Raw genomic sequence first — 20,471 nt, 5'->3', positions numbered from 1 at the left:
CCGTCAACTCCTCGGACCAATCGATAAAGAATCGTGAAGCCTCCGCTTAACCTTCGAGCTCGTTCGAGGTCACTATTGGAACATGGATGGAGACTGATTCCTGTTAGGTTCGAAACCCTATTTATAGTTTATTAGCTAGTTTTGAGAAATGTATTTCATAACTTCCTACAGGATTGATCTTCGTGTTCTTTTATTTATAAAAGTCTTTTGTTGAAAACAACTGTATTTGTAAGTATGATTTTAATCTTTTCCCTGCGCAAAACCGAATGGTTTGAGCATTTTCACGTGGAACATTGTTAGTATAATAACTAAAGCTCATTTGTTAAGATAATTTTCTTTTTTGTCACTTATACAGCTTATAATGTAAATTTTGCACCTTAATTTAAATTACGAATTAACTTATCAAGCCTAAAATGTTGTGTGTAATAATAGTTTTAGGGTAAATGTATGCTACACTGCGTTTAACCTTATATTTTGGGGTAACTTTATACATCTGTGGCTTTTTTCCTTTCCCACCGGGGGAGGGACAGAAAATATAATGTATTTCAGGTAAGGGGTCACAGAAAAGAAGTATAATCATTTGTACTATTTTTCACTCTTATGCAATCTCTTATGTTTGATGTTAGGGTAAGTTAGGGCGGGATATGGGATTTCGCTTTCTGATTTTTGGGGGAAACATGCAATAAGCCTTTTCATAGTTTAAGAATCGATTCCACTGCGCATGCGATTTTATCCCGAATATCTCACCTTCTTTTGTTTAATTAAGAACAAAAGAAGGTTTAGACAAAAGAAGGTGAGAAATTTGGGATAAAATTGCATGCGCGGTGGAATCAATTCTTAAACTATGAAAAGGCTTATTATCAAGTAACAATTTTTAATTTTTTCTTCAATTTTTGTTAAGATCTTTTTCATTTTTTCCCTGAGGTTGAAGAAAAACCTGCTTTGAGTTAGCATTGCATTTCATTGTGGGACTGTTTTAGGGGACGAAATAGATGCCATCTTGGAAATATGTTCCCTAAAGCTGTCCCACAACACACTACAATGCCAACTCGACCCAGCCAGTTTTTCCCTTAACCTTGAAATGGATAATACTTGGGACTTGGCTTTGATAGGTACATATAAACAAATTAAATGTATACACCTATTTCAAAAAACGTTGTCGGTCGGAGATCTGAAATCTGAGGCCGAAAGGAATTGTGGGTTGTAATTTGTTTGTGGTTTTAATAAGTAGTTCGCAAAAAGTTAATATCTTGATATTAACCTCTGTGCTGGCAAACAATCTGGCTAAGTGTATATTGAATTTTGAACAAGAAAACACTCAGTTCCCCACAATTATAATCAGTCTCAGATTTCTGATTTCAGATATCCAATGGACAACCTTTTTTTGAAATAGGTGTATATCACACGTGTGTTTTTAATTGATAGGTTGTTACTGATCCTGTAGAATGATGATCAAGGGAGTGTGGTCTGTTCTCAAGCATTCAAGACTTGCCTCATTCAGAAGATTAAGTACAATAACTGAGTACAGCCCACTAGGGACAGGCCTAGGACCAAAACCGATTGTCAAGACTCTACTAGATAAAACATCAAATCCATTGTTAAATATTTATCCTGAAGTTGCAGATGCAGTTGCATTGAAGAAGCCAGTTGTAGCTCTGGAATCTACAATCATTACACATGGTTTTGCATATCCACAGAACCTAAGGTTTGTAAATAGAAAGGGTTAGGGTAGCCTTGCCTAGCTGTGCCATAAAGTATTTCTATATTTGACATTGGTATAGTTCCTTCAGTTGAAATTCAAGTGCTATCAATGGAAGCCATGACTTTGATCAGCCCATGTAGGGGCTCAGCCCTATATATTATATATAATTAATCATTCCCTGAATATTTAATGATTAGTTTTTTGTTGTTTTAGTATCGCTAAAGAAGTGTGCAAGATAGTGAGGGAAAATGGTGCCATACCAGCAACAGTTGCAGTCTTTGATGGTTGTGTTCATGTTGGTAAGTTGTAACAAAGTGATATCAAACCTTTGAATCAACCAGCAAACAAAAAACTAAGCATATGCATGTAGACTGTGTCAGTGCAAAGAAAACAGACAAAAATGACCATCAATGATCACCCTCACATCTGCCTCATATATGTATGAGGCTTTTAAAAGTACTTCTCTATGACCCTCACATTTTGCTTAACAGTCAAACATCGAGTACCATGCACTTGTGGCAAAATGGGAGAATCTACATACGTAGCACTCAGTTTATGTATTCTATTCAGAAAATCTATTGTATTATATATTGTCGTTCTATCTATTAATTGTATTATTATTGGTGCGATATTCATTGTATTTTGATGATACATTCTACATCAGTTGCTTTATACATAGGCTCCCCCATGTAATTCATGCATTTGCCATGGGCCACCAAAAAACAAACTACAGGCTAAATTTTCATATGAAATTTTCTCTAGTCCTTTGTACACATGTTAACTTTACTTGTTCACATATTTTAGGTATTTCAATGGAAAATCTTGAGAAATTAGCCAAAAACAAGGAATCTGTAAAGACATCAAGAAGAGACTTTCCTTACGTACTTAGCAAGGTGTGGTCTATTAACCAAATCTCATTGAGAATCTCATTAATCAGCAATTTTAGGTAGCACCTAGAGTCTATATTTTCCCTAGCTATAATTCTTCTTCAATAATTACCTTTTCCAACATACAGTATTTTGGCAAAGTTCTGTGTAACATCATATTCCACCTTTTTGAAATTCATCGGAGGTTTGTATGTACAGCCCTTTATATAAAAATGTTCTCTTGGATGGTGCGGAAGACTGTGAGGTCGAATTTGGGGATGTGGGATGGTAAAGGCTTTTTGACCTCATCCCAGAAAATATACCTTTTTACCTAATATTGGGTGTAATGTTTCCCATTTCAGACCAAATGTCATTCCCTTGAGAATAAGATTCTTTGTTTGAGTTGTATCTATGTTCATGTGTCTTCTCATGCACAACCATTAGACAAAGAAATGTTACTCTAGGGAATGTCATGTGGTTTGAAAGGGGAAAACATTACAGGTAGAGGGGTCAAGGTAGAGAGGTCAATGTAGCCCTATTATTCTGTCTGTTCACCACAAGGTTAGTAATAGTCTTCCTTTGAACTTCAGAATGGTGAATTTTCCATTTTCCATGTAAACAATATAGGGTATGATGGGAGGAACAACAGTAGCAGGCACCATGATTGCAGCCGAGAAGGCTGGCATTGACGTTTTTGTTACTGGAGGCATTGGGGGAGTTCACAGAGGAGCACAGACAAGTGAGTTTATTTGTAGTCAATTTATTTATTTGCGTAGATCATTCAATTCTTGTCGGTAAACCCTACAACCCCAAAATTGGTAGGTGCTGGTGGGTTTTTTTCAGGTGGTTAGTAGGATGTTGGAGGGGTGTCAGTAGGGTGTTGTAGGTGGTCAGTAGGGTGTTGGTAGGTTGTCAGTAGGGTGTTTGTAGGTGGTCAGTAGGGTGTTGGTAGGTTGTCAGTAGGGTGTTAATTGGTAGGTGGTCAGTAGGGTGTTGGTAGGTGGTCAGTAGGGTGTTGGTAGGTGGTCAGTAGGGTGTTGGTGGGTTGTCAGTAGGGTGTTAATTGGTAGGTTATCACTAGTGTTGGTAGGTGGTCAGTAGGGTGTTGGTGGGTGGTCAGTAGGGTGTTGGTAGGTGGTCAGTAGGGTGTTGGTAGATTGTCAGTAGGGTGTTGGTGGGTTGTCAGTAGGGTGTTAATTGGTAGGTTATCACTAGTGTTGGTAGGTGGTCAGTAGGGTGTTGGTAGGTGGTCAGTAGGGCGTTGGCAGGTGGTCAGTAGGGTGTTGGTAGATTGTCAGTAGGGTGTTGGTGGGTTGTCAGTAGGGTGTTAATTGGTAGGTGGTCAGTAGGGTGTTGGTAGGTGGTCAGTAGGGTGTTGGTAGGTGGTCAGTAGGGTGTTGGTGGGTTGTCAGTAGGGTGTTAATTGGTAGGTTATCACTAGTGTTGGTAGGTGGTCAGTAGGGTGTTGGTGGGTGGTCAGTAGGGTGTTAGTAGGTGGTCAGTAGGGGGTTTGAAGGTGGTCAGTAGGGTGTTGGTAGGTTGTCAGTAGGGCGTTGGTAGGTGGTCAGTAGGGTGTTGATGGGTTGTCAGTAGGGCGTTGGTAGGTGGTCAGTAGGGTGTTGGTAGGTTGTCAGTAGGGTGTTGGTAGGTGATCAGTAGGGTGTTGGTAGGTTGTCACTAAGGTGCTGGTAGGTGGTCAGTAGGGTGTTGGTAGGTTGTCACTAAGGTGTGGTAGAATGATAATGGCCGATGCCCTCTGACACTAATTTTGGTGATGTTTTGTTTACTATTACCCCTGATATATTCAACTCCCTCTAGGGAACATAACTTCATGCATTCTGGATACATATTTGTGAATTAACAGTGAATAGATCTAGTTACCTTTTTGTGTTAATATTGCAGCATTTGATGTCAGTGCTGACCTGACAGAGTTAGGACGAACACCTGTGGCTGTTGTATGTGCTGGTGCCAAATCTATTCTGGACATCCAACTGACCCTGGAATACCTGGTATATATATGGCTATGATTACACCACTATAGCAATGCAAGAATATATCTGGATCATTGGAACCAATCAGTGATCACAGATTAAAAATCATCCTTGTTTTATGAGGGTGGCACTCAATTGCCAGTGGCTCTCATCCCATGATTGAATTGGAATTTAAAATTTGATTTTTGGGAAGGGAAGAACATGCAATACAATACAATATGATACACACATACGACACCGCGTCCAGGAATCGAACATGGGTTACATAGGTGAGAGACGAGCACTATCGCAGCTATGCTACCTGTATTTTCCAAATCTGATGAGTTACCTTAAGAGATATTTTTCAAACTCATAACTTTTTGTCATGATGTATAGGAAACCCAAGGTGTTACCGTGGCGACATATGGCAACACAAAAGATTTTCCTTCTTTCTTCACATCTAAAAGTGGATTTGAGGTATAAAGACAACAAAATAAGTCTTAAGCATAATGTTTTTCTATTACAGACCACGTGTCATTCCCTAGAGTATCATTTCTTTGTTTAATGGTTGACAAGAGAAGCCACGTGAATTTGGAAACAATTGAAACAAAGAATCTTAATCTCAAGAAGATGATACTTGTCTGAAATGGAAAAACATTACGACTTAAGTAAAGAGATTTATTGCTAGTGAATACATATCAAATGATGTAATAGTTTTTTTAATTTTTTCCTGTCCGGTATCCTAAAAAATCGTGCGTTCTGATTGGCTGTTTGAGCGGGCGGTATTTTGTCAGTATCTGCCCGCGCGCGCGTGGTCCGGTACACAAAACGATTACAAAAACAAGTAAAAAAAATACGGGAAAAAAAGTTATTTACCGTCCTATAGTCGGCCTAACGGCCTCGCTCCGTATATTCAAGACCTCGGGCACATTTTTTCCCTATCCGGACCTCCTGGCCGGTAAATAACATATATATATCTTCATTCGTTCTTAGCTACAAGACTTTTTCAATGTATTAACTCTGCATATTTACTTATTCTAGTCTTCCTGTTTTGTACAAACTCCAATAGAAGCAGCAAAATTGATAGGTATGAAAATCAGGAAAACCAGTGTTGGTAATTTATTTCATTCTAAAAGTCATGTTGTTGGGTCTATATCTATTAGATTGTAGCAAGTCATTTGGTCTTCAGAAAGGCATGGTCATTGCAGTACCCATACCTGAGGAAGAAGCCGGTGAAGGGTCACTTATTGAGCAAGCAATTCAACAAGCACTGAATGAAGCAAGGTTAGTTGCCAATCAGCCAACAATTTAAGAAATAGTCGAGGTTAAAAATCGAATAGGGAAAATTATTATCATCATAATCACCTTACCTAAACAGCAGCAGCAGCACCAACACCACTTAATTAATTATTATCATCATCGTACCACCATCACAGCAACCGTTTTTATTAACAAATTATATTATTATAGCTCAACAGGTATCATCGGCAAAGACATTACCCCTTTCGTTCTCAAGAGACTCAATGAACTGACCGAAGGAAAGTCTGTCCAAGCCAGTATCCTTATAATAAACTAAACTTAAACCTAAGTCTAGTTTATACGTGTGATCGCTCATAGAAGGGTCCTACTTTACACATTCCTTAATTTATTTTTGAAAGCAATTCCGCATTGAGCTAACGACTCCATTTTTTAAAAATCCTTTTTATATCGACCAGCATGGCAGCCATGTCTTTAGTTACTTAAAAACCATTCATTTTTCTTTAACTTATGCTCCAGACTTTTCTCTCGTAAAAAATAATGCAAGAGTTGGGAGTCAAATTGCCGTCGAACTCTCTAAACTCAGGCAAGGAAGAAAAAGTATGTCGCCAGCAACGACACAGGGATCTGTTAGTTTGCCTACAGACGGGCAACTGCATTTCAAAGTAAGCCTTGCGCAAGCAATTCTTGATGGAAGACGAGGTTCTTATATAGCGCATTTATACATCGTCTTAATGTGCTTTACACTTTTATGACCTATGAAGGATTTTACGGGCTGCATATTAAGGCGCTGTAGCAGTCGTGCAGCTAATATTCTTGGTTCTGACCATACATAGCTGGTGATGGATTGCGTTGACGTTTCTTTACGTTCGAAGGCCTCCATCGCTCCCGAACAGAATGTTACATTGTTAACAGATTCCCACCATAATATACCGCCCATTAATTTGAGCATCCCGTTTTCCCCATTTCAAAAGCCTTGGGAAACTGAATTCGTGACGATTTAATTCACTTACAGCACAGGTTTCATTTGCACGAAATTACTTTTCCACTTAGTTCGAAGCAGCCGAAACGTCAATGGCACTCGTTTAACTACGTGGAAACCATAAAACCTCGCAAAACACTTTATGTTAACATGTTTATATCTTACTGACTAATTCATCACCAGAACGATGTGACTAAGCCTAGCAAAAGGGTATCGAATGACGAGACTAATGGTAGTGAACGACGTGGACGACCAGTAAGTAAACTAAAACTCATTCATGAAATTTGAAATTCAAATAAAACTTGCAAATAAACTCGTGTTTAGAAGTTGTGTTTGTGTGCTACCTTTTTTGCAAATATTTTTGTGCATTGCGCGGAACAAGAACGAAATATGCTTAGGATAGGTGCAACTCCATAAGCTTCTTGAAAATTCCTGGAATTTGAAATCCAAAAGTACCCTTGCAATTCCCTGTTAAAAATCATGTGGAGTAGGGTAGCAGGGTTTCATGCAAGTTTTGTTTGTTTGTTTCAGGTTGTTATAGGAGGCTCCAATGTCGATTTTATAGCGACAGCCAAAACAATTATTGTAAGTATTTGTTCTACTCACATTTGATAGTGAAACCATGACAACCACGTTGGGAGGCGGCGCATTGGTAGGCGCAGCCATCTATGATGATGATGATGGTAATGATGGTGGTAATGATGATGATGGTGGTAATGATGATGATGGTGGTAATGATGATGATAATGGTAATTATGTTGATCATGATGATGGTAATTGATGATGATGATGATGATACTGATGACGATGATGATAATGTTGGTGGGGATGATGATGGTGATGATGATGATTCATGATGATGATGGTGATGATGACGATGCTGATGACGATTATGATGATGGTGGGTAATGACGATAATGGCAATGATGGTGAGCGATTATGATGGCGATGATGAATAGCGGTGGATTTAATAATGATAATGATGGTATATCGTTGTCATTTGCTACAGCCTGAAGCATCCAATCCAGGCAAGGTGCGAATGAGTTTTGGTGGTGTTGGTCGGAACATTGCTGGTAAGTGTCAAACAATACTGCAGCAAATCAAGACCTTTTCAGCTTGGGCATAATGTAATGTTTTCCCATTCCAGACCACTTATGATTCCTTTGAGAAAAAATTATGTGCTTTCGCAACATCCATGTTAAACGTTTTATCAAGCAATACCAGCAAACAAAGAGATAATAATCAAGAGAGTGACACGTGGTCTGGAATGGGAAAGCATTACCCAAGCTTGCAGACATTTTAGATTTAACATGATCTTTTTTTACTTTTCTAGAGGCCTTATCTCGATTAAAGATGAAGCCATTATTCATCTCTGCTGTTGGCGAGGACCCTTTGGGCGCTATGTTGCTTGACCATTGTCGGGAAGTAAATATAGTAAGTGCAGCCTTCTTCATATCCACGTTACGAGAGGCTCTGTTTGTTAGTTTCTTAATATCAAATTTGATTTGCTGCGCTTTTTCCTTAATGTTGGATGTTACATGGAATAAGTTAACTAATATATACCAACACTTTTCAAGTGTTCTACCAATTCCAAGTGCTTTATAACTTCACACAGCACAGCAAGTTTTTTATTTCTTTTATAAAATGCAAAGGGCGCGTGCGTGCTGTGTCTCATAAAGCACACGCTCCCAACCAACCAGAATGCGAGATTTATAACAGTTATTTTGTAATGTATAGTAGTGTATTGTTTTATATTATATGCATTGTCTTGTTTTCTATTGTTTAAACGAATGAACTACCGCATCGTCGACGAGGTCCATTCCCTAGAGACTTGTAGAAATGTTCGGAACTGGGTGCCTTCATTTCAGTAATTTTGACATATCGATTCTAGTATGTTGATGTCGATACTCATATATAGTCCACAGGTGGGATTCAAACTTTCAGCACATGTCAAACAGGAACCTACTCTACTATACTGAGTAACGAAGGCGACTTTAACGTAGCAGTTGGTGATATGGATATACATCAAAAGTTAACACCACATTTGGTGGGTATTAGCTATTTCAGGTTAAGGAGAAAGACTGGGGCGAGTTGGCATCGTCGTGCATTGTGGAGCTCTTTATGTACATATTTCCAAGATGGCGGCTATTTTGTTTCATAACACGGGTCGGTGTCCACTGGTAGAACGAAGCTTGGGATTAGACAAAATAACAAAAACAAAGAAAGCATGGATTATGGTGAACAATGTGTATTGTTCTACATGTGAGCTGCGTTCTTTGATTTATCTCACCATTCATTGTTTGTTCATCCACTCCCAGGCTTCGTTCTGCCGGTTGTGGATTACCCGATAACACAGCCCCCACGCCTTCTACCCAATCTTTTCCTCAAACGTTTTTATTTCCATGAAAATAAACATGGCTGCCGCGTGAGTAAGAACCATCGGTACTAAATATTTTGCGTTGTCCGCATTCAAGGTTTCAGAAAAAACTCGTCCCGTGTAACAAGAACACTAATATTTTTTCCCCAGATTTTAAGCTTCGAGGAGTCCATAAAGAATGCCCCTCTAGTGATTGTCGACGCTAACAGTAAAGAAGAGAGCTTAGATTTTGTGATTCAGCTCTGCACACAACATAAAGTACCAGGTAAGCTAGCTGACTTAAAACAGTATTAATAATAACTCTTAATTAACTTTGTTTATAGAGGATAACACTTGACAGTAATTTAACTGATAAACTTGTGGTCCTCTTTTAACGTCTCTAGTTAATCAGGGACGGGACCCATTAACGAAGGTCTAACCATTTGCAGATGTAATTACAAAAGTAGCACCTTCTCCTCAGTTATTTTAAGACCCTGAGTGTTGGTCCGGCCGAGGCTTGAACCACGACCACGAGTGAAAAACGCCTGCACATGCTCTAAGTCCGTATGCTAATTAGCATGCGCAAACGTTTTTCTGTAGTGTCATTGGAAGGAGCTGTAGTAATAGTAAACTCTGATGTCGTATAATATGTTTTAATAAGTTGATCTTTTTCGTAGTCTGGTTTGAGCCCACGTGTATGATGAAATCAGCTCTACCATTCCAGTCATCTGCGTGGCAGAACATCACGTACGCCTCGCCCAACGTGCACGAACTTCGTAGCATGAGCGACACTGTTGTTCAGTACCACAAGGCACCGCGACATCGAAAAGCCGAAAAATTACGAAACCGGGAAAAATCCCTTGAGGATGCGATAGAAGAATGTATATTGCTCTCCCAGCCTCTCATGACTCATATTCATTGTCTCGTTATAACCCTGGGAAAAAATGGCGTCCTCGTTTGTCGGAATACTGCCGCTGACCACCGGTTTCCGACGGCTCAGTTTTCAGAAATGCTCACCATGTATCATGAGCTCGTATCAGTGGTTCACTTTCCTGTTCCTGAAGTAAAGGACATCGTCAACGTCACAGGAGCAGGCGACAGGTAGGCTGGTTCTTCGTTTGATGTCCGCCATGTGTATAAACTTTGCGAGTGACGTCATAGGCGCCATTTTGGTTCATTCAACATGGCTGTCACATATTTTGTTGTTTGAGATGTTTTGGACATTCTTGCACGTCACTAAAAAGTGTTGAGAAATAAACTTGTAAGTTTATGAGCAATTCTCTCAATACTAAGGGCGATTAATTAATGAGCGGACTAATTTTAAAACTTTTGGATCATTTAGAGGTCTGTTTTCATCTTTCTCTTTTCTTTGGTTTCTTTGGTATTACTGGATTTTTCTTGTTGTATTTGCACTTGATCTTTTAAAAATAGAACCTCATTCTCGTAGCCAGACCTCCACAGTAGTCTTTCCTCCCAGTCGAAGTAGAAAGAAACGACTGTCGAGGAGATCTGGGAGCTTGAATGTAGGAATCTCTGCCCGGACTCGGCAAATTTTCGTGCGCGCATACGCCGAGACTTCATCCTTGATAATGATAAAGCGCACGCATAAATAATGTTTTCTGACAAAAATTGAGCCGCGACTTGCTTGCGCATTACTTAATGAACTTATAACTGGTCGTAGTCTCGTACCCAGAGCTCCTTTTTCTCGTTCCTTTTCCGAAGATAAGCCGAGGAGCTCTGGGTACGAGACTGAACTGGTCGCAAATGAGCCCACCCTCATATTTGCATTTCAATGACGGAACCAAATACTAGGGATAATCCAATATTTTAATTAGCTTCCTTTTACTTTTTTCAGTCTTGCTGCCGCTATAATCATGGCTATCATAAGAGGTTACCAACCAGAGATCTGCATAAAACTTGGCCTCAAAGCTGCAATTCATTCCTTGCATTCCCAAGACGCCGTTTCTCAGTCCCTTACTCCTGATAATTTTACCGCGGATTTAGTTAAAGACTGGACCGAGTTAACTCACAGGGAAATAGATATCCGCGACTTACTTTAAAATAATGATCGAAAATAATCCTGAAATATGTAAAAGTAGTAAAAAATTTTTCCCCTTTTGTAATCAATGCCTTTAGAAGAAAATGGAAGGCCGCCATCTTGGTTTGTTGATGTCACGAAACAAGCGAGTAACCAATCAAAATTTGTCTGTTAAAAACAACCTAGATTGCTGCCTGAATATCAGAAAATGTGAAAATTTAACAATGAAAACAAGAATAGATCAGTGTTTTTTGAGTAGTGCTTATTTGCGTATGTGCGGCGTTCAGTTATTTCAAAGCGCATCCCACATGGAAAGGAGGGTACATGGGAGCTTAGTCCTCAGTGATTGCTGGTCATAGCAAGGGGTTAACCATCTACACGGTCTACGTACAGGGACCTCTCCCTGCTTCTGCCGAGCTTCCTGATCAGTCTGTAATTCCTTCCGGGATAGCGGTGTTGGGGTCGAAATCATAGCCGTAAATGCTTCGCGCTGCCATACAACGCTTCAGCATTCGGGTCTGGGAGTATGGTCCTGGTTATTTTTAATCGATAAATCAATAATAATAAAATCTCAAAATATTGGATGGACACGACGTCAAGACATAACTAGACTGCACTATTCTATTACACAAGACTTCATTCTTTTATTGCCTTTATCTTAAGTGGGCTCCCTGTGGTGTACCGTAAACCTAATTTGTCTCCCACTGTCTCATTGATACTTGTAGTCCGAACAAAACGAAGGCATCAGTCGGATACCTCTTTATTTCACGTCCAATCATATCAATATTTTCGAACTAGTGCTCTCTAGCTCTGATGAGCGCTAGCAAGACATAAGGGCTGTTGACAATCATTAGCTAGTTTGCTAACTAGAAATGCTCACAAACTCTTCATTTAAACCGTACGTCATAGCCGATGTTGAACGATAGCGTTTCATTTATCATAGTGTCCTGCTGTTAACCATAAATATTATAGAAAAACAGTTTCAGTTTATCCTCTGAAGACGAAAAAACGTTGGTAAACAAAGTACAAATTTGGATACATTGGGATTTTCATCAGTTTTGAAGAAATGCCCATTTTACAAATTAGGCGTGATAGACGACGGCAATTATTGCTAGGAATGAAATTCTGAACGGAAATAGGCCAGGCATGCGCTTTAGAAATGTCGAATTTGTCTGTTCATAGTTTTACCTTAATCAGTAAAAGTGCTTTCTTATTAAAAAAAGCCGGCACGTTCAAAAGAATTTCTCCTCTAAGTCTTTAAATATTGGTATTTGTCTGGTTTTTGACAGTATTTTGGTGCTAAGCATATTTGTTAGACTTCGCTTCCTGTCTGCTGTGTTGGGGTTGACCGATTTCCATCTAAAGCTAAAATAAAAAGTTTTGGCTTGAGGCGTACGTTCATTTATTCGTGTTCAGTTTGTTCTGAAATTCCCGGCTTTACTGGCATTTACCCCCCGAAAAGTTTAAATACATAAATATTGGAAAATTTCCCGCAAGATAATATCAGGTTGCATGAGTTTGGATGATCATTCTACTTGAAGCTAATTACTTTTAAGAAATATGTCAATTAGGAAAAGCAGGAAAAAGATTATCAACCGTAGATAACGAACTATAGATCAGATCAGAGAAATATCTTGAATCTTTTCTTTATCTTTTTGTATTATCTGCTGTCTCTACTGATTTTACTTTTATTTTCAAGCAAAATAAAATGATACTTAAGTATATTTTTACTAGAAGACGTTTTGTGCTGAAAAATAAATTTAGGTTTATAAGGGTCTCAGTAGTTAAATCTTTCTTAGGAAAAAAACTAGAATTAAAGATGAAATCTAATGGAAGTGAGGTTTGTAGTCGGGAGATTTAATCTAAATTCATTCGCAAATACCGAAACGATTACTGCGTTTCTAGCCTGTCTTAAAAATAAATGATAGAATTAAAAAACAAGAAGAAGAAGAAGAAGAAAAAAAAAAAGAATTAACAGTGGATTCCACAGAGTGGCTCTTCTTCAGTCCACTGCATTGCAATTGGAATTTACATCTTTTTCATTAAAATTAATCAGACCCTGATCAGACCAAACGCCATAAAATGTTTTGCAAAACTATTTTAGACTTACTCATAAATGAAAACGGTTGCAACGAGATTAGTACAATCATTTTCAAAATGAAAAGTGTGATGAGAAAAGTACAAAATTACGACATTCGTTGCTATTTGGCTTAATTTGTTTTTCGTCTAGATCTGTTGATGCGCGCTGTTACTGTGGCCAATGAGGGACGATGACATGCAGCAAGTTGGACGATTTGCTGCATGTTAGACGAGTTGCTGCATGTCATAGACTAGTTGCTTCAAATAACAGTTGCTGCAAATTAGTAAGACAGAAAAAGTTGCTACGAATAAGAAACGAGTTATTGCATGTTAGACGAATTGCTGCTAATAAGAAACGAGTTGCTACAAGTTCGCTGCAGGTTAAAGACCATTGGGCATTGAATTAATCCGTGCCCGGTAGTCTGTACACTTATTATTACTTACAACTCGTCTAACTCGCTTGCAGCAACTCGTCTAACTCGCTTGCCCAGCAACTCGTTTCTAATTTGCAGCAACTCTTTTCTAATTTGCAGCAACTCGTTTCTTATTTGCAGCAACTCGTTTCTAATATGCAGCAACTCGTTTCTCATTTGCAGCAACTCGTCTATTTTGCTACATGTCCCTCGGTTTATAGCAACCATACGCTGTAAATTAGTGACAATTTGTTCTCGAAAAAATGCAGTAAAATTGCGCCTTTTTACAGTGGGAGAAATTCACGCACAATCTTAGCTGAAGAGGTTAAACAAGCAATATAACTGATTGTTTAGTTTATAGAGTCCTTAACTAAAGGAGTTTGAAATACCAACACGACCTTGGCCTTATTCAAGAATTCACTTCCAATACGACAACCTTCCCTTGGTGACGTCACAATTGAAATACCAACCCAAACGTAAACGATTGTCCACATTTGGTATCCTGTTTTCATGAGGTCAGGCGGGAAACCTATTTACTGCTTCATCTTGGGCTTTATCCAGACAATCCCTTTCCACCAATTGAAGTCATGTATTTATTTTCCTGCTTTCTTAACGGAATAAATCCTTATCTTTTCCTCTGACACGGAAAACACCAGTCTTATCAATAAATAATTGAAGGAAATGAACGAAGCGTTTTAAAAGAGGCCGAATTATAGTTTCACGCCACTCAACTTTGATCTAAGAGGTCTAGCTTGTCGCGGTGGAGCTTTGTCGAGGTAAAATTTAAGTACAAACTCCGTTGATGCGGTTTTCATGAGCGGAAAGTAAACACTTCAAATGAAGATAGTTCGAGTTTGAATCAATCAGCCGCTTACATTTCTTGGCCAGTTTGGACGAAATTTTGGTATACTACTAGCTTATTGCGTAGTTCATTTGTGGGTCTGACTTGCTCGTACTAGACGGTATTGAAATCGTCGAAAAATTAACACCTTTGAGTTCTAACTGGATGACATCAGTGAACGTACCTCAGTCACTATATGAAGGTGAGATTTATACACTTTATGAAATGATGTTGCTTTTACAACTCAAGTATTGTATGAAACAACTTCAAACCTCTTATACCAGGCGTTAATATATTATGTTTAGAGCCCCTATATTTTCACAACACGTTAAATTTTTTTAGTTACATCAGTTAAATATTTTCCTCGATAGTTTTGGCGGTATGATTCGTTTCTAGAGTATAACAGGAACTCCGCTTTTATTTCAAGCAAAAATCTAATCAATCTAATAATCAAGCAGTATAAATATTTGCCAAAGTGCTTTTCCCCTTTGATCCAACTTTCACCATTCCTGCCAAGGTAAAGCAAGAAAACTCCGGTCTTTTCTTAATTTTAAGTTTTACAGCAGATGATATATATTATATATACTTTTGCTTAAAGTAAATAATTTTGAACTAAATAAATTGCTTCCATGCAGTGGTTTAATATTTCATTTTTTTATCAGTGATCAGAAAGTCTACTTCTAACTCGTTTTCCCAAAATAAATAAATAAATAAATATAAGTGAAAAAATCTTCCCAGGAACCATGATAATCTTACTCGAAAGTATAGCCACGAGACGACACCAGATTATTAACTTAACCTAAATATTCCTTTCAACCTAAGAAAGATGTTACAAATTTAACTTGTTGAGGGGGAATTCTTCCATAAACTATAATAACATATGAAACTTACGCTTAACAAAAGGTCAACAAAAGGAAACTGACGCTCACGCCCCCTCCTAAATCACGGTCAAACACGCAATTTTGAACATTTTTTTGTACATTTTGTTGGATATATTCATCTCTTCTAACAATATGAAAAAGGTAGCAACGGAAAACGATAGAATAACATCTCCTTTCAATGTTTTTAGTTTTCTGGATCTCGTAGATTATTTTTTACCCCGGTCAATTTGGAATTTTTGATCATCGGTGAGGTCAATGTTTGTATGGCTTTCCTCATATTTCAGCACACGTACGTGCACAAAAACCCCTATAAATAGCTCCAAAATCAACCAATCAAAAAGGTAGCAGCTGAATTGATTAGTATATGGAAAAACCCGCATTTTGATGTAAAACAGACCCACATTCGTAAGGATTTTACGCGGTCAAAATGAATTCGAATGTTATACTTCTTGCCTCTCTCGTACTGATTCTCTTCGCTGCCCCTGCTGTCGAAGCACTTGGAGAGCAATCTTCCGAAGGAGGTTCGAAAGGAGCAGAATTTCCTCATTTTTTCCACGAAATCAATAAGTAAGTAGCGTTGGAATTGATTTCTGGAAATGCGCGGGAATACTATAGTTTTAATTATGTTTCCTAATTTTACAATTTCAGCTTTCTGATTTATACATTGTCGAAAAAAATACAACGCGATGCTGGAGAAAGCTATGAGTCGGCATTGAAGACTATTGTTGAAAAGGTTCTGGACGAATCGGGTCTTAAAGGGATCACCGTCAACAACAGAATTATCAGTGCGATCAAAACTCAAATTTACAATTTACAAGCAAAAGTTAAAGCAGCACGGTTAAAAGGCGGTGGCAGGTTGGCAAAGAAAATTTTAGACTCGTGGAAAAATGGAAAGACCTATCGGTTCAAAATATATTACAACGAGTTAGATGTTGGAAAACTTAAAGAGGAAAATAGAGAATTAAGGAAAACAAAAAGAAAACTTGAAGAATCATTAGTCCAAGAAAAGGTTAAAAAACTACACGAAGAAAAACTCACGGACGCCTTAAAAAGAACAGAAAAACAAAGGAACTATTATAAGAAACAATTCAGAGCAATAGCGCTAAAAGTTGCCAGAAAACAAAACAAAGTGAGAGGTCCAGAAAAAAATAAAACTTTTAATGAATACTCCCCACAGCAAAGGACAAGAATAAGATCTAGTTTGAAAGAACAATGCAAGACAACACTATCCTTTCTTGGCCTTTATAATTTTATGGCTACGAAAGTTGAAGTTTTTAATCCTGATACCGGAATGTTTGAGACTTTTGAGCTAGCTAACGAACAAGATATAGATTTTACTAACGCCCCAACAAAAGAATTGACTAGTGATGACATCAATGAACTGAATACCTGGTTATATATCAAAGACAAATTCAATCTTTCCAATGAAGCATGGAATGAACTTGCTCAAAAATCCAAGGAAATTCCATGTCAATATAAAATGGTAAAGAGGATGCAAGCATTAAATGGTCAATGGGAAGTGAGGCCAACCCCTGGTGATGCTGAAGGTATTCAGATTGAATTTGCTAAGAGTTTAGAAGAGCAAATACAAAGGCTACAGAAACAGGGAGAACTGCTGGAAGGAAATACCATACAGGTCAAAATCAGTGGTGATGGGACTAATGTTGGAAGGACTTTAAAAATGAAAACATTACTTATACAATTTTAAACGAAAAAGATATTGCTATGGGAGAGAAAGGTAATTATATACTAGCAGTCATAAAAATACAAGAAGATTATGATAACTTAAGAATATCCCTTTCTGATCTTACGAATGAAATGTCTAAATTAAAAGAAATTACTGTCGATAATATAACATATAACATAGAATATTTTCTGGGTGGGGATTGGAAATTTTTAGCTTTAGTTTGTGGGTTGGGAAAGGCAAACCAAGATCATGCATATGCATATGGTGCAAGTGCCCAAGAATGGAAAGGCATGATACTACTAAAACATGGTCAATTAGTGATTCAAAGCAAGGAGCAAGATCCCTTGATGAAATATCTAATCATGCCAAGTCTAAAAAATTTAATTGTAAAGCTGTTCCTCTCTTCCCTTTTATTCCTATTGATCATGTAATTATTGATAACTTACATTTATTCTAAGAATATCAGATAATTTAATTGAGCTACTGATTAGAGAACTCAGAAGGCAGGATGCAGTTGACAAGCTAAAAAAATTTCCAAATGGATTTCAAAGGGATAAGTACAAGCACATGACAGGCTATGAAACCTTTCTAAACAACATTGGAATATCATTTTCATGGAAAATCAACAAAGATACTAAAAAATTAGAATATAGAGATCTAACTGGCCCTGAAAAACTTATTTTATTTCAGCATATTAACTTTTCTACACTTCTTCCATTTTATGACAAATGTAATGATCTTGAAAAACTCTGGATTGATTTCATAGAAATCATAGGGGACCTCAAACTTACATTTTCATCTGAGGAAAGCATTATCAATTTGAAATGCAAAATCAGAAATTTCTTCTCCTTATTTCTCTCTTTGTATCAGGCAAAAGATGTGACACCCTATATGCATGCGCTGTATGCCCATGTTCCTGAGTTCCTATCACTGTACAAGAATCTCGCATATTTTACACAACAAGGGATGGAAAAATTTAATGACAATGCATCGAAAAATTATTTTAGATCTACCAATCATAGAGGTATTTCTGCTTTGAAACAACTCTTTTTAAAGAAAAACAGAATTCACTTCCTTGAAGCAGAAGGCTGTGAGAGAGTTAAAGCCACATATCAATGTAAAAACTGCTCAAAAAGCTGCCATAATATTAAGACTTGCACTGAGAAATGTGCAAACTGTGGCTTTCAAACTTGTTGTGCACATCTTGAGAGAGTAAATAATGTATGGACAAAAAAATGCCTAATTGCACAATAAAGTTTTTAATAGGTTATTCACTGGGTATAGGGTATTCACTGTGATGATCAACATTCTAACACAACAGTTAATGTGCTAGATATTTAAACATACCTTGTATCAAAAATGATGTTCTGAATCTTCATTAATATAAATCAAAACATCAATGTAGAGCTATATTGCAATCAAAACAACAGTAAAAAATATTGCTTCTTCAGACTATTATATTGCCTCTAAAAAAATATGTATATATTAAGCATAATCTAATACCAAAATTATTAATTATTGGCAAAGAAATGTATTTTTACTTATTCCATTGTTGTTAATTCTTATCTATAATTATGTAATTATGTTTCATCAAATATTTTTTCTCAAGTCATTTCTAGTATTATGAACTAAATGTACTGTAATTGTAACGATTTCCATAACCACGAACAAATGTAAATACAATAAAATTTCTTTCTTCAATCTCAGACTTCACATATTGATCTCCAATTAACTTATATTCTACTATAGGATTAGATTTTGAAAGCCAGTAGCGAACTGTTCCTTTAATTACAAAGGCAAAGTCTCCATTACCATTAAAAATGCGCTCATCCCACTTTTTATCAAGGAAATTGTCAATGAGTCTGTTGGATGGTAGCCCGTAAATAGTCTTTTGTCTTTCTTTAATACCTCTTACTACTGTGGCAAGTGCTCCTTCAAACACATCTGGCTCAACCCTAAGCTCTATGCGTACAGCTGGATCATCCCTTCGACCAGAAAACAATTTTCTCTTGATTTCCCGACATAATTGTCCATGGAATATTTCTTGTCTATCTCCAATTGAATCTGCGGAAGGTATATTCAGCTTTTCATGACGAACAAAGGGAAAGCTTGCTCCATCTCCAAAAGATTTCCACTCGTCATACTTTGTACTATACCCAACATAGTGGATTTTTATTCGCTTCTTTGACTTATCTACCTCAGTTACTACCACGTCATAAAGATTATTGTCTTTCTTTGACGATTTTCTTTGCTTTGAAGCAAAATCCGAGGAAAATTCCTGCATATACCTCACTGGAAATTTTGACTCACGTTTTACACGAGCCGTGTCCGCCATTTTGAGAATCCATATATGGGATTGATTCGCATGCGCAGTACATTAAAATGTGTCCGCGTAGGCCTAGGCGCTAAAAAGAGCAAATGTTCATAAATGTATGGAATAAGTTTGATATGAGTAACAATATAATCTAGACAATATGTCTCAATGGTAATGAGTGAAAAGTAAAACTGTACCAATGGGAATATAAGTATAAATCAGCTCATTTTCAAGCTCCTTATCAGCGTCAGTAAAATCAAAAAGCCTTGACAGAATAAGTAGAAAATATAGTGAAACACAAATGTTTTTCTTAAAAAAAGATTTAAAATTATTTTTTCTGTATCTAAAAATTACAGAAAAAATATTTTTGTAAACATTTTTCTTAAAAGCCATTTGATTATTGGCTCGCATTATTGTGTAATTATCCAACGAGTTTAAGTTATTTTATTATTAATGGCCACCGTTTCCTTATTTAAATATAGCTTCAATTTTTATTCGAAGATTCTTAAAATCATTAAGTATAAAAAAGGATTAAGGAGATGTGTGCCGAAGAGCATGAATAAAGATCATCGTTTCTTTTGAACAAACATCTTAATTCAATGGGTTTGGCGGCCGGCCTTTTATCGGGCATATTTTGAATGGATAAAGATTAATCTTACTTGAATAAACATTGGAACAAAGTTACGGGGAAATGTTAGGGTTTAGATAACGATTTCACTGTCTATAATCACAGTGCACATGCGCCAAGAAAAAATTCGTCGAAATCTTGAATCGATTTTTCGATCGGCTATGACGTCATGACCGCCATTTTGAATAATAATTAGTTACTCATTTTAAGAATATTTTTCTCGAAAAACTCCGTTCTGTCCGTTTTACACAAGAAATGGAATTACAAAATTTTGTATTTCTAAATTTGCCCACAATTCCACGCAGGAGGTACTAGTTATCAGTCTTTTAAAGGCTTGAAAATGGTAGAAGTCGGTCACGGATAAGCATCGCGTTCGGCGTATTCATTAAAAGTCTTTTCTGCCTTTATTTATTTATATTTTATTATTTCTTTAGTTTTTTCTTTCTGGAGGCTCTTT

At 37.2% G+C, this 20,471-nt stretch overlaps 2 protein-coding genes across 2 annotated transcripts in view; both read left to right on the top strand.

Annotated features, from left to right (window-relative positions):
- Positions 1 to 73: 73 nt before the first annotated feature.
- LOC116299771 (uncharacterized) lies at positions 74 to 11,426 on the top strand. The gene is made up of 19 exons (XM_031708489.1): positions 74 to 228; positions 1,426 to 1,705; positions 1,916 to 2,001; positions 2,507 to 2,595; positions 3,196 to 3,307; positions 4,471 to 4,577; positions 4,935 to 5,015; positions 5,580 to 5,625; positions 5,702 to 5,822; positions 6,009 to 6,094; positions 6,315 to 6,460; positions 6,961 to 7,032; positions 7,309 to 7,362; positions 7,787 to 7,850; positions 8,111 to 8,211; positions 8,696 to 8,824; positions 9,305 to 9,419; positions 9,811 to 10,234; positions 10,989 to 11,426. The coding sequence occupies exons 2-19, from the start codon at positions 1,446 to 1,448 to the stop codon at positions 11,191 to 11,193; spliced, it is 2,298 nt and encodes a 765-aa protein (XP_031564349.1). The 5' UTR covers positions 74 to 228; positions 1,426 to 1,445; the 3' UTR covers positions 11,194 to 11,426.
- A 2,744-nt stretch (positions 11,427 to 14,170) lies between these two features.
- LOC116293286 (extracellular sulfatase Sulf-2) overlaps positions 14,171 to 20,471 on the top strand; it is a 44,939-nt gene continuing 38,638 nt past the window's right edge. Inside the window, exon 1 of the mRNA XM_089029033.1 lies at positions 14,171 to 14,706. The gene's annotated coding sequence lies outside the window, so the exon portion shown is untranslated. The remainder of the gene's footprint in view (positions 14,707 to 20,471) is intronic.

Source organism: Actinia tenebrosa, unplaced genomic scaffold (assembly GCF_029948245.1).
Source record: "Actinia tenebrosa isolate PJP-AT-01 unplaced genomic scaffold, QUT_ActTen_1.0 PGA_scaffold13__45_contigs__length_12533684, whole genome shotgun sequence".
Classification (NCBI taxonomy): Eukaryota; Metazoa; Cnidaria; class Anthozoa; order Actiniaria; family Actiniidae; genus Actinia; species Actinia tenebrosa.
Note: the sequence above shows the minus strand (reverse complement) of the source record. Positions and strands in the feature narration are given on the sequence as shown.